Consider the following 13,957-nt stretch of genomic DNA (forward strand, 5'->3'; position numbering starts at 1 on the left):
TATCATGTCATCTGCAAATAGTGACAGTTTAACTTCTTCTTTATCAATCTGGATTCCTTTTATTTTTTTGTTTTGCCTGATTGCTGTGGCTAGGACCTCCAGTACTATGTTAAATAACAGTGTGTCCTACATATTTCATGTCCATTGCTATATATATTCCACAAAACTCTTTCTGTATAAATTACAGATCTCAAGTAGCATTTGGAATGTAGTGCATCTCCTCCAGAGTCATACTTTGTACCTCACCTTTAGGGACCTCCGGGGACTTGATTGTAGTTCCAAGTCTGGAAGCAAGGAAAGGTAGTGTGGGTGTGTGTCCTGAAGAGAATCAGGTTTCTTTCATGGCCACTGCCTCAAAGAAGTCCATTAGAGTTTCCTCAAAGGATGTGGGATGATCCTTCAGACTGAGGGGAGAAGCTTCTCCCACCAACAAGAAAGACTCATCTAACTGTTTCATCTTCTCAGTTTCCTCAATCTTCCTGGAATCTAAGTCAGAGTCTAGTTTTTATCCATGACTCTTCCTTCTCGAATCATCATCATTTATCAAGTCTTTTTGTTATAGTACCTATATAATTTTTGATGCCTTATCTAATTCTCCATTAGGATTCCCTAAATGCAGATCTTGTGTTTGTATTTTTATAACAGTGATTTATAAAGAGTAAAGTTGTAAGGAGCTGAGTAGGGAGAAGAAAGGATGCAGTCCTGACTGGAGCCTGGAGTCTGGCTTCAGCCTGAATGATGCAAGTTCTGGGCTATACACTGTGTTGCACAACTAGCTCCACCTTGAGGAAAGGGAGCAGCCAATTTTTACCCTAATTCCAGTAGCTCATTGGTTCTGGTCCTGAGATAATTGGCATTCCCCCCCAGATGAGGCAGCTCCAATTTCTCTAGTGCAGGTGGACAGGGAAGGATGGGGCTCCGGCACTCAGCAGCCCAGCGCAGCAGCTGGAGAGCAGGTGTGCTGGCCTGTGATGGGGCCTGGGGCTGGGAGCAGCAGGGTCCACCCAATGCTGCCTCCTCACGGGCACCGCCAGAGTCCAGCCTCCCTCCTTTCACACCCATAGCTTTGCAGTAACCTCCTAACTGCTCTCCATCTCCCTGTCTTGGCCCCTTCAGCCCATTTTCCACTCTGATAACCCACACAGAATTGTCATCTAAAACTCAAAATCAAACTGCACCACTCACTTGTTTAAAAGATCTTCCAGTGTTTTCCCCATGATACTTAACATTGGCCTTAACACAATTATGAGAACTTTCTTGATCTTCCCTGTTCCTATCTCTTCATCTTCAGATCTTACTATTTACCCTTTATAAGCTTAGTGTCCAGCATGGTGCCCAGGAAACAGTAGGTATTCAACAAGCAACTGAATGAAAACATGGATTAACAACCACAGCTATGTTGAACTCATTAGGTTTCTTCCTAGCTATTATCACCTTCTGGACTGTATCACGCATTCTCTCTCCTGGAATGGTCTCAGTCCAACTGATGCCTCTGTGCTCTGCTGACTTCTTTGCATTCTTTGGGTCCCATTATTATGTCTTTTCATCTGGGAACTCTTCCTGACTCCTTATGTCTTTGTTGTCTGTCTCACAAACCTGCTTTCATAGCACCTGGGCCTCCACTGTCTTACCATTTATAACATAATACTGGAATTTCAAGCTTCCTTTTGAATTTCTCTCAGTGGATTGTGAGTTCTCTGATGGCAAGACCAGCAGTTTTCTTTATTCACCACTAAAGCATCAGCCCCTATCAAGGGGCCTAATACTTTCTTTGAGCTCAAAAATATTTGTTGATTAATGAATTAATGAGGGAAGCAATGAACAGGATATACTTATCCTGGAATTGCTTTGCTTATTGATAGAGCTATGTATTTTTAAAAGCATCTTTTCATAATGAAATGCTACCAAAATAAAACCCATTAACAGAGAAAAATAAACAGTCACATTCAAGAGGTGAAAATGCTGAAAGGCGGGAGAATTATCAAGGCAAACTATTTGCTCTTTCACTGAGAATCTCAGTTTCAATTTCTTTCTCATTTCAGTAAAACAGGAGTTAAAATAAATTGTGGTTCCCAAAAGAAGTCTAGCTAGAATCTTCCTTAGAGTCTGAATCAAAGTAGGAGAAAAAATCTCCAGTATCATTTTTTTGCTCCATATTTTATTGACTTTATTCATCTTACTTTATACTTACATTTATTCATTCAATATTTATGATGCACCAAACATTGTTCTACTTGTAGACACTATCATTATGTAGCAGTCAAGTACTTTATAGGGTATGACTATATATTTAATAAATAGAAATCCCTTGTGACTTTGAAATATTCTTTTAATTTAAAATACAAAAATTACTTCATCTCACTTTCTCAATGGTCATCAACATAATGGTCATTAGCAAAACAACATGATTCTGAAGCCTACAAGGAAATTTGGGAATATGGCATAATATTCATCACATACCCTTTAAAGGTTAATTGACCCATTGCTTTTATATTTCTAAAATAATCACATATCACAATATTACAGTCAACCCATTATCATCAACTATGTTACCATGTGAAAATAAGAAGTTATTAATGAAATATTATAATTTAGTGATATACAATGAACTAATATGTATTATAACTGATAACATATATATATATATATATATACATATATATATATATATATATATATATATGTATATATATATATATATATATAGTCTGCAGCACAATCCTTAGCTGAATTCATTGTAATAACATAATTACCTTACCTTGCTATCATCATTGCCTGGCAGGGTGTCACAGAGGCTAAGAGTGTGGTCTGAGGGAACAGATAGGTTCTCCTTACTAGCTCTTCACTGCACCTCTGGATACTCTCCTCAGTACAATGGGGGACAATAGAAGTGCTTACCACTTTGAATTGTTATATAGATTAATGCTCAGTACACATATATTTTATTTATTTTATTTCATTTATTGTATTAAAGTGAAAGTTTATTAATCCATATCATGAATGAAGTTAGTAGAACTAATTTGGCAGAATTTGACAACTATGGTCTTAGGTTAAGCTTTTATTACTTTACTTGCACCCATTTCTGTCCCTTTCAATGCAAAATCAATGATTTTTAGAAATTCATCTTTTTTTTAATAACATGTGCATTTCCTACAGAGATCTTCCAAACTATTCTTTTGTCTTCTGCCTCAGTTGAATCAATATGGGGACTCTAGAATCATTTATTTATCAGTTGAATAAACAATTATTTATCAGCTTTCCTACTACACAATTTTCTAATGGCATTTTTCATCTGGGCATTTCTCAAGGTATAGATTAAGGGGTTTAGCATAGGGGTTATCATAGTGTAGAATATAGAAACTGCTTTATCAATTGATAAAGTAGCTGCAGGTCTCATGTACACAAATATGCAGGGAACAAGGAATAAGACCACAGCTGTGATGTGGGAGACACAGGTGGAGAGGGCTTTTCTCCTCGCCTCCAAGCTATGGTTCTGTAGAGAGCGAAGAATGACCACATAAGAGCCCATCAAGAGGAGGAAGTTTAACAGACAGATGAAGCCACTGTTGGCAGCAACGAAGAGCCCTAGAGTGTGGGTATCAGTGCAGGCAAGATTGAGCAAAGGAATCAGGTCACACATGAAGTGATCTATGATGTTTGGGCCACAGAAGGGTAACCGGAAGATGAACAGGATCTGTATGGTTGCATGAAGAAAGGCTCCCACCCACACCACTCCCACTAGCAGGCCACACACCCGCCGATTCATGATGGTTGTATAGTGCAAGGGCTTGCAGATGGCCACATAGCGGTCATAAGCCATCACAGTCAGCAGGGTGACATCAGCACCTCCAAATAAATGTTCCCCAAAGATCTGGGTCATGCATCCATTGAATAAGATGGTTTTCTTCTCGTGGAGTGAATCCACAATCAGTTTGGGGGCACTTGCAGAGGAGTAGCAGGCATCAATAAAGGAGAGATAGGCCAGGAAGAAGTACATGGGGGTTTCCAGTAATGGGCTGGCAGTGATGGTGACCAAGATGAGCATATTTCCTACCACAGAAATGATGTAGATGAGAAAAAACACAACAAATACGATTCTCTGCATCTTTGGATTCTCTGTGATCCCCAGTAGAACAAATTCTGTCACGTTGTTTCTATTCTCCACGTATTTCATATTATCTTAATTACATTACCTGAAAAAAATTAGTTTTTATTAACACAACCTCCAATTTATTAAGCTTCTGCATCTAACACATAATAACTACCTAGATTCTATTGAATGTGATTTCTTGTGAGGGTTTTTGAGATAGTAAATAGCTCTGAGTTCTTGGATATTACCTAAATTATCTCCTGTATAAAGATTCTGTTAAGAGTGTGGACATGAGGAACTTTTGCAGACACAGAGTCAGTGATCATTTGTGAACACTTAGTCGTCTGAGGCAGCTTAGAGCCTAATATGTCCTGGCAGGTAACTAAGAAAAGGGAGGTAGAACATGGATTTAAAGGCCATAAATGCAAAGCTAAGGATTCTTCCCTGTATTCTTTGGAGATGGGGGACGATAAAGAGGAATTGAGAATATGAATGGACAGATGAAGAGGAATTTGAGGAAAGGGAATTCTTGGATATAACTCCACTAATGATGTTGGGGTGTCTTGGATGAAGTGGTTTGAGGTTCAGTAAGAGGACGGAAACCAGAGACAGAAACCCAGTGTCAGACTATTTATAGTATATTCATATAGTATAATATAATGAAGGGTAGAGGGGTATTGGTGATGGGAATTAAATGAAAGGATCCCGGAGCTAGTGTGAAGAATGTATAATGCATGGAGTCTAATTCCCATACCATTATAATAGCTCATAAACATACTTTTAGTAATTGATTGCTATGTGTAAAGTATGGTAGCAACTTTTACAGTTGGTATTATTTCAACCATTCTGCAAATGAGGAAACAATCTCAGATGCTATGTTAATAGTAACAATAATTGTAATATTAACTAAAACTCAATGAATACTTACTAGGCTCCAAGTATTTTGCAAACATTTGGTTATGGAATTCTCACTACAAACCTAAGAGATGATTACCATTTTCATTCTTATTTTACAGAGTAGGAAATAAGAGCATAGAAAAGTTAAGTGTCCTGCTCATGATAAAGTAAATAATAATGGGCAGAGCTAAGATTAGGTCAGATTATACTTGGTATCTTCTTCTTCCTCCAGACTCTTAATCCATGTCCTCCATTGTTATAATAATCAATGTTGAACCAGTAATATTTTTGGTGTATCCGAAACAATTTCATCAACAGATGCACACACACACAAACACACACACTAGCGTATTGGAATCTCCAGATATTAATAAAAATGTGGTAGTGCTTTCACTGAAAGTCACTTTTCTCTTGGCCTCTCCCTCCGCCCCTTTTCCTGCCTCCCCAGTTCTCCTCCAGAGCCTGGGCCCCTGACTGTTCTGCCAAATGTCGAAAAAGACAGCCACAGTGGTTGTGTATTGGTTTGAGGCTCAGAAAGACCAGACTGGAATCTGCCTCTTCCACTTGCAACTTCTTTCTCCTGGAGTTACTTCTTGGCATCTTTAGTCCTTCTTTCCTCATCTATAAAGTGAGAATAAAATATCCACTTGACAGGTTATTAATGAGAATTGATAGAGGAAAGATACATGAACATATTCTCCACACTGCTGTGGACACACGGAGGACTCATCTATTATGAGTGTGTATGCTCCAAGACAGGAAGAATTACATTTTGAGTGATGATACAGAGAAACATTTAACCATGCTGAAGGTCAGGATTCATCTCCAGTTCTAGTTTTAAAGAAGCCACAAGACTCATATTACACATCCTAGGAAGGGTGCTCCACATTCATGGTTGGACTAAACAACTGATGATTTGTGTTATTTGATATTCATATTTAGGCCTTTTCTGCAGGTGAAATGTACTTAAATTTTGTTTTCAGTCTCACATTTAGTCTTAATTATTAAAGGAGATGTCTCATTTGGGCAATGGAAAGTGTTTAATATTAGTGAACTGGGTCCCACCATTTACTTAATATCTGTGAGTCTCCAATTCTTAATCTCTCAAAATAGGTTAACATTATTTGCAACCTATCTTTTGAAGAATTAGCATGAGGATAAATGCCTGATTACTACATTTGAAAAGTGTTGACATATAATGATTATATATACACATAAAGTAAAAATCTTTGAGGTGCATCTGCCCCAGTAAAAAACTTACCGTACAGAGTTAGATGAACTTAATTATGTTTGGAGGTGTTCAGAAACAATCCATCTTCAAATTGACCTCTTCTTGAAATAAGTAACTTTCATTATGAAAGATGTGAGATACTCAGAAAGAAACTACTCAGATTATTCAACATCAAAGTTGTTAAGAAAGTGTTTTTATAAATATAAATCTTTTCTTCTAGCCTATAGCCTCAGAAACCTGTTTAATAGAAACCTGTATTTGAATTTAGAATGGATGCATTTGAAACAGTATAGATAAATGATCTTCTATAGATCGTTCTGACCCTGTAGGCAACAGTGAGAACGAGCGGAGGAGATACATTCAGATGGGTCATTTCCCCCATGATGAGTCTTGCTCTGCAGATGTGGTCACCAAAAATCATTTCCCCTTGCACTGCATGGATATTTAAAGAGGTTTTCATAAAGGTTAAGGATCTTGTAGCTGCTACTTTCTCTCCCAGGAATTAATTATCTCTTCTGTTGGAAAGGCTTTGTCTTAGAAACATATTCTAGAGACACATGTTTGAGAAACATCCTTTTTTAAAATTTAATGGGGAATTGTATTCCCTGAACTTGGAACCTAAACATGTGTGTCTCCCTCCTCTGTCTAAACTTGAGTTTCTAAGAAGTTGAATGTCATGTGAATAGCAAGGTGGCCCAAGTCCAGTGTGGGAACCAGTACTGCAGTTTCGCTGTGGCCTCCTGTCACAGGCAGAACTTCTCTCCCTATGTCACCATTAAACCCACTGGAAGCCCCCTGTTGATTGCTTGAGAGATAAAGGAGGGAGGGTACAGCTCCAATTTGGAAGTTTTTGATGCCAAAAGCTGTTTTTCACAGTCATCAGAGGGTTATGCAAGTAAACAGAAACTCCAAGTTATCTTTGGGACCCATGGTATGGTGGGTATGGAATAGCAGACAGCACTGAGAATGCAGACAGATGTCAAAACAGAAGAAGAGAGTTCCAATTTCAAACACAAGAAGTGTTCCACATTCTTGTCACTTGGTATTTAGTTATTTTTAGTTATTTTCCTTCTAGTCTTTCTATATGACATGTAGTGATAAATTATTGTGACTTTAGTTTGTTTTTCCTGATAACTAATGATGTTAAGCATTTTTTTCATGTTCTTATTGCCCAGTTGTGTATCTTATTTTTTTGTAAGTTTAAAAAGTTTCTTTTCATCTCCTCTGCACAATTTAAAAATAGCAATTCCAGGTTTCTTATTACTAAATTGTAAATATTCTTTATGTATTCTAGATTTATGTCTTTTTCACATATATATTTTTTCTGTATAACTACATAGATAATTTTTATATATAATTTATAGTTAAAGCTATATATATTTATAAAAGTATAAAGTTATATGTAAATATAGTTTTTATATATAAATTTTTATTAAAATAAATTTATATTTAATTTTAATTTCAATAAACAGTAATAAATAATCATTTTAAACTTTATTAAAATTTATATTTTATGTAGTGTGTTTTCTTCTAGGCTGTGGATTGTCTTCTCTTTTTTAAAAGGATGCCATCTGATGAGCATTTTTAAATAATTGACAGTTCAATTTTTAACTTTTTCTTATGGTATATGCTTATTGTGTGAATCTAATAAACATTGATCTGCCCTAAAGTCTATGGTGGTATTCTGCCCAATTTTAATTGGGTTATTTTTTTTTTTCTATTAGGTTGTTTGAATTTATTATATATTTTCAAATTAACTCCTTATAAGTTACACGGTTTGCAATTATCTCTCCCATTCTGTAGGCTGCCTTTCAATTTATTAATTGTTCCCTTTGCTGTGCAGAACTCTTCAGTTTAATGCAGTTCTATGTATTGATTTTAGATTTTCTTACCTGCACTATTGGTGTCTAACCCAGGAAATCATATCCAAGACTAGAGTTAAAGGTCTTTTCCCCTATGTTTTCTTCTAGGAGTTTTATGGTATCACCTGCCTTATTTGTCTTTGAATCATTTCAAATTAAAATAGGGGCCCTATTTCATTGTTTTTCATGTGGATATCCAGTTTTCCCAAAGCTGCTTATTGGAGGGACTGTTCTTTCCCCATCGTGTGTTCTTGGTGCCCTTGTCAGCCGTCAGTTGACGGTATATGTGTGAGTTTATGTCTGGGCTCTCTGTTCACTTCCATTGTCCACTTTCATGCCAACACCATACTGCTTTGATGATAAAGCTTGGTTATATAACTTGAAACCAGATAGTGTGAGGCCTCCAGCTTTGCTCTTCTTTCTGAAGATTGCTTTGGCTATTTGGGGTATTTTTGGTTCCAAATAAATTGTAGGATAGGTTTTTCTATGTCTGTGAAAGATGCTATTCAAATTATGATAGGGATTTCTTAAATGTGTAGATGGCTTTGGGTTGTATGTACATTTTCACAATATTAATTTTTCCAGTCCATGGGCATGAAATATCTTTCTTTTTATATGTTTCTTTTTTAATCTTTTCATCTACTTCTTGGAGTTTTCAGTGTACACATCTTTCACCTCCTTGGTTAAATTTATTCCTTAGTGTTTCATTGTTTATGAAGCAATTGAAAATAGGATTGCTTTCCTAATTTTTCCTTCAAATAACTTGTTAGAATATAGAAATGCAGCTGATTTCAGTGTGTTGATTTTATACCCTTCAATTAATGGGTTCATTTAGTTCTAACAGTATTTGGTCAAATTAGGATTTCCAATATTTCAGATCCCATCATCTGTAAACAGATAATTTAACTTCTTCCTTTCCCATACATATGTTATGTATTTATTTATTCACTGCCCAAATGGTATGATTTGGACTTGCAGGACTGTGTTAAATAGAACTGGTGAGAGTGAGCATCCCTGTGCTGTTCTTGATCTTAGAGGAAAGGCTTTTAACTTTTGAACACTGAGTGTGCATTGGTACAGGTGCTCTGCGAGGCTGTGATACTGGCATATAAGGTGCAGCTATGTGCAGACCACCCATGGAACCAGGAACTTGGTCTTGCTGCAGTGACTCACTGGGGGTGCGGTGGATGCAGCAGGGTCGGTGGCTCTGGGAGGGCAAGGGCAGCAGTGGCTTCGGCCCAGAGGGAAGGAAGCAGTAGTAACAAAACCTGGTCATGGCCGGTCAGTGCATCAACTCTGGCCCAGATGTGGGGTAAATGACTGAATTTCCAGAATCTTCCAATTAGTCTGTCCATCTACATATCAATAGTTGTTTTGTAGAGCCTCTCGTCAATCTGGGGCAATGGGTGGAAAGAAAACAGCCATTCTCTCTTCCCCCTCCTTTCCTGATACTTACTTGGTCTGGCATCTGCCCATCACCAGTGGAGCTTCTCCCGGAAGAGGCAGGCAGGAAGCAGACAGCACCCTGTGGCTGTGGATCATGAGCTGCAGCCAGAGGAGACGGTCAGAGCCAAGCCTGGCCAGCACATCAGAGCACTCTGCGAGCAATAAAAATGGTTTCTCCCAACATGCTCTTTACCTTCACTTATTTCAGTTTCCCATATTTCATAGGAGATTCACCCCGAGACTTCCCCCAAAAGTTGCCTCCAACATGAGTCGGCAGGATCTTTAAACCCGGAATCTGTCTTCATGGGCACAATGTGCGGGTGGGATGCCCCTATGGATGGTAGGGAAATACCCTTGGACCCCCCTTTGGGTGGTGGGGAGACAGCTGGGAAACCCCCCACTGTTGGTGGTGGGGCCTCACACAGGGATCCCCATAGTGGTTGGTGTGGATTCACCTGGGGACTCCCCAGGGGGTATCTGGTCCGGGGTAGTGCCTCATGGTCCCTCCCCAGACCTGGGAAGGGGTGGGGACACCAGAGGCAGCAGAGTTGGCCCTCCACAACATAGGGGGGCTCAGGGGAACTGATTGGTCACGGGGCTGCAGGAGTATGTGGGGTGGCTGTTTCTTGTGGCCTTGGAAAGGGTTACCGACCAGAGGGACTCAGCTCAGAACTGACTGGAAGAACAGGAAGACGAGTTGTGGGATGCTCTGAAAAGGGAAGGAAAGGTGTGGAAAACTGAGGCTGTGCTGCTGAGAGACACGCTAGAGACACGGGAGGAGGCGGCAGAAAAACGCGAGGTGCAAAGGAAGGAAAGAGTGGTGCCTTCACCCTGGAGATGGTAGAGAGCTGGGGCCGGGGAGGGGGCTGCTGCGAGGCCACCGCCGGAGACAGCAACCCCTCCTGTACTGAAAGCCCGCCTGGTCGTAGCTAAGAAATAAAGACGCAACAACTGTGGTTTTCTCGGGGTGTGGGGGGGAGGAGCCGCCCCCTCCCCAGCCTGTAGAGCCTCCGTGTCCCACCCCAACAACCAGGCGAGCTCATGGATTCCAGCACCTGGTTTTGACAGAAGCACTCAGAACCTCTCCATACACTGCTTTTGTGCCTTTGAGATTTAGGAGTAGAGGACTTTGTTCTGTATGGGTAAGAAATGGGGAAACTGGCTTCCCTGATGACCCTCTGTTTTGGCAGAGGATACAAAATGCCCATCAGATCCTAGAGAATCATGTGCTGTTTGATTTGCTGACTGCAACCCTTTGGGCAGTTTGGCCTAATCAGGGTGATTTACCCAAATTTCCCATTAGCTAGAAAACATATGCAGAGCTCCAGTAGGTTCTATGGGATCTGGACATGAGAAACATCATCTATAATATGGACCCCCAGGGCCCCGAGGAGGAGTTGTTCACCATGGGAATGAAATATCTGGTGCTCCATGCAGCTCCCCAATGCCTCTTTGGGTCCCTGGTGACTATTCTTGCCTCCAACATATGGCAACCCATAAGTGAGTTGACTCATATTATAGTAGATCTGCAGGAGGTTGAAATAATAAGAGCACAGATGGAAATACAGTCTGTGACTGAAAGAAGAGGTTCAAAGGGCCCCGTGAAGGTCTCCAGTACACAGATGTGGGTTGATTTGATAGTAGTGGGGTCAGTGAAAGACAAACTTCTTGGACAGCCCAATAGAATCTTTCTAGAGCTGTGGAAGCAATTAAAGCCAAGGCAGTGGTTCCAGCTGCTGAGTCCAGGACACGGAAGCCAGAGGCAAGGCCCAGTGTTCAGCCTGCGTGTCTTCAAGACTTCCTGGGGGACAGTAGTAAGACCCCAGCTGGGCCTCCACCTCCACAGGAGGGCAATTGGACATAGTTATTTAACTGAGGGGGAAGACAGGGCCCCCCACCTTGGGGGATGTGGTGGGGACCAGAGGCCACATGTAGAATTAGCAATTCACTGGTCCCCAGTGAATGTACCACAAGTCCTGGCACTGGCGAACACAAGAGCTGCATGTTCTCTGATTTATGGCAACCCCAGGTGGTTTCCTGCGACCCCTGCTGTGATAGATGGATATGGGGTAAGGCAATTAGACAGGGAAAGCACAAATCCCTTTGGGAATAAGGCATTTACCCCCATTGGAGTTACATCAGCATTTGTTCCATGTGGGGCAAATGACAGTGTGGACTGTAGCCCATCAGTGGGGCTGGCCATTGATCTGTGAAGAAGTCAGTGGAGCCCAGTAGGAGTCCTTGTGTGCCCTAAGAGGGACTTACACCAAGTCCTGCAACAACATGGGACAATAGTAAAGGGACGGATACCTCTTGTCAGGTGGCAGATAGACTATATTGGGCCTCTGCACATATCAGAAGGATATTGGTGTGCCATGACTTGTGTGGACACAGCTACTGGACTCTTGGTTGGTTTTCCTGCACATCATGCAGATCACAAACCACCAGGATGGGCCTAGTGTGTCTTGTTGCAGTCTATGGGCAGCCACAGGTGATTGAGAGCAATCAAGTCACCCACTTTACTGGGCATGTGTTACAAGAATGGGTGCAGCAGTTAGGAATAAATTGTATGTACCATATAGCCCTACTGGTGCAAGCATGATAGAGAGGTACAATGAATGGTTTGTTGAAATCTGGCCTGAAGTCGGACACCGACAGCCCATGTGGCCAGTCAGTTCACTAACCAACAGTGCTATGGCATTTGAATGAGAAGCCCTGAAAAGGAGCCTTGAGCCCTGTGGACATGCTAATACACATTGCTGCCTCTCCTATATAACTGTATGTGCAAACCAAAGAGGAGTTATTGAAGCAAGGATGTGGCATCAGAGCAACTGTGCTGAAGCTGGAGACCCGGTCAAGTGGACTTGGCCCTGGACATTTCAACACATGGACCAGCAATGGCTGGTCCTTGGTGAAAAGGCCTGAAAGCTGGCCTCCTATTTGTTTCTGTAGTAACAGCAGAGTGGACCCCAAAGATCACAGGCGTGTATCCAAAACATCCAGGAGGTAAGAGCATCTTGCGGGGAAGTTTTGTTTTATCTTTATGGCCAGTGCATGTACCTCCCTTAGCCCTATATATTGACCCATCTGTAACTTCCACAGGGAGGGGGGTGAAAGTCATGTACTAGACTGGGATGAGATCCCATTCCTGCCACTGTCCTATCACAGGACCACTCTCATGTGCATTTTACCTGATGGGCAAGATTTGCCTCTGCTGGTGTTATTAAAACATGTATGTTATCGCCCTTAAGGTTATTTTCTTCTACAGTCCCTGTGACCTGGATCTGTCCCCCAGCTGCCACTGCTGCATGATGATTGCTCTGAACCCTCGGCTACTGACCACCTGTGGAATGAGGGAGCTTTGAACAAAATCTGCACCGGACTTTGAACCTAGCTGAATCCTCTGGCTTGAGAATTACCATGATTTTATTGCTGTTGTTATTGTATGTATTAGTCTGGTTACAATGATCCAGGTTTCTCACACTGGGGCCATTGTGGAAGATGGGAGTGTGTAGACTGTGAGGTGAGATTTCTGGATAGGTGGGCTGTGGGTAAAATTGCAACATTTCTAGAATCTCTTGCCTGATATTAGTGCATCTCCATAAAAATACGTATTTCCAAGGGGTGGAGAGAAATAGTCCATCTACATACCAATAGGTGATTACAAGGGGGTTTGATGGCATATATGGATGGGAGAGATTGGGTGAGGCCACTTTTTCTGCAATCGGACCATGAAAGACACGGGCAATTAAAAGTGGATGACTGCTTGCAAGCAATAAATGGCTTTCTCCCACTTTATTTCTCCCTTTTATTTCAGTTTCAAAAGTATTTTGCCCTGGGATTCCCCCCCCGCCAGAGTTATATTTTCTAAAGAGTGTTGTTTGGACAATTTTTTCATGTATTGATATGTACTAAGTATATTTCTGTGTGTGTGTGTGTGTGTGTGTGTGTGTGTGTGTGTGTGTGTGATGATTTTGTCTGTGTGTATGGTATGGTGGACCTTGGAAGTTGAATATGGATCTGAGGAAATACTTAGCCCATTAAAAGAATGTTATGAAACAAAACCTCCCAAATGCTTGTATTATCATGTGCTTTCTCAAGTATCCAAACGACTTTTTTGGTAAAACATATAAATATATTATACAGTTAGCCTACCAAAAATAAATTGAACTTAGATTAGTCACTTACTTATTAGCTATTCTTTAATGGATTCATATTCCAGCCTTCAGCATAATGCCTACTATCCTCAAAAATACTTGTCAAGTAAATGCATAGAACTTGATAAAATGTTTGGTTCACCATGTAAATTGAAACAGAATATTTAGTAAATATTAGTGGTTTAAATATATAAGTTAAGAAATTCTCTCCATTTATATAAGAATTTAATTTATAAATCCATCATTGCTAAATGTTGAAGGAATCCCTTAACTA

General features: G+C 40.5%; 1 protein-coding gene across 1 annotated transcript; it reads right to left on the minus strand.

Moving 5' to 3' along the window:
• Nucleotides 1-3,244: 3,244 nt before the first annotated feature.
• LOC140850177 (olfactory receptor 4C46-like) lies at nt 3,245-12,056 on the minus strand. Its single transcript, XM_073239948.1, has 2 exons — nt 12,050-12,056; nt 3,245-4,179 (listed from the first exon to the last, which is right to left on the minus strand). Exons 1-2 carry the CDS (start codon nt 12,054-12,056, stop codon nt 3,245-3,247), a joined length of 942 nt encoding a protein of 313 aa, XP_073096049.1.
• Nucleotides 12,057-13,957: the final 1,901 nt, after the last annotated feature.

This window comes from Manis javanica, chromosome 6 (genome assembly GCF_040802235.1).
Source record: "Manis javanica isolate MJ-LG chromosome 6, MJ_LKY, whole genome shotgun sequence".
Classification (NCBI taxonomy): domain Eukaryota; kingdom Metazoa; phylum Chordata; class Mammalia; order Pholidota; family Manidae; genus Manis; species Manis javanica.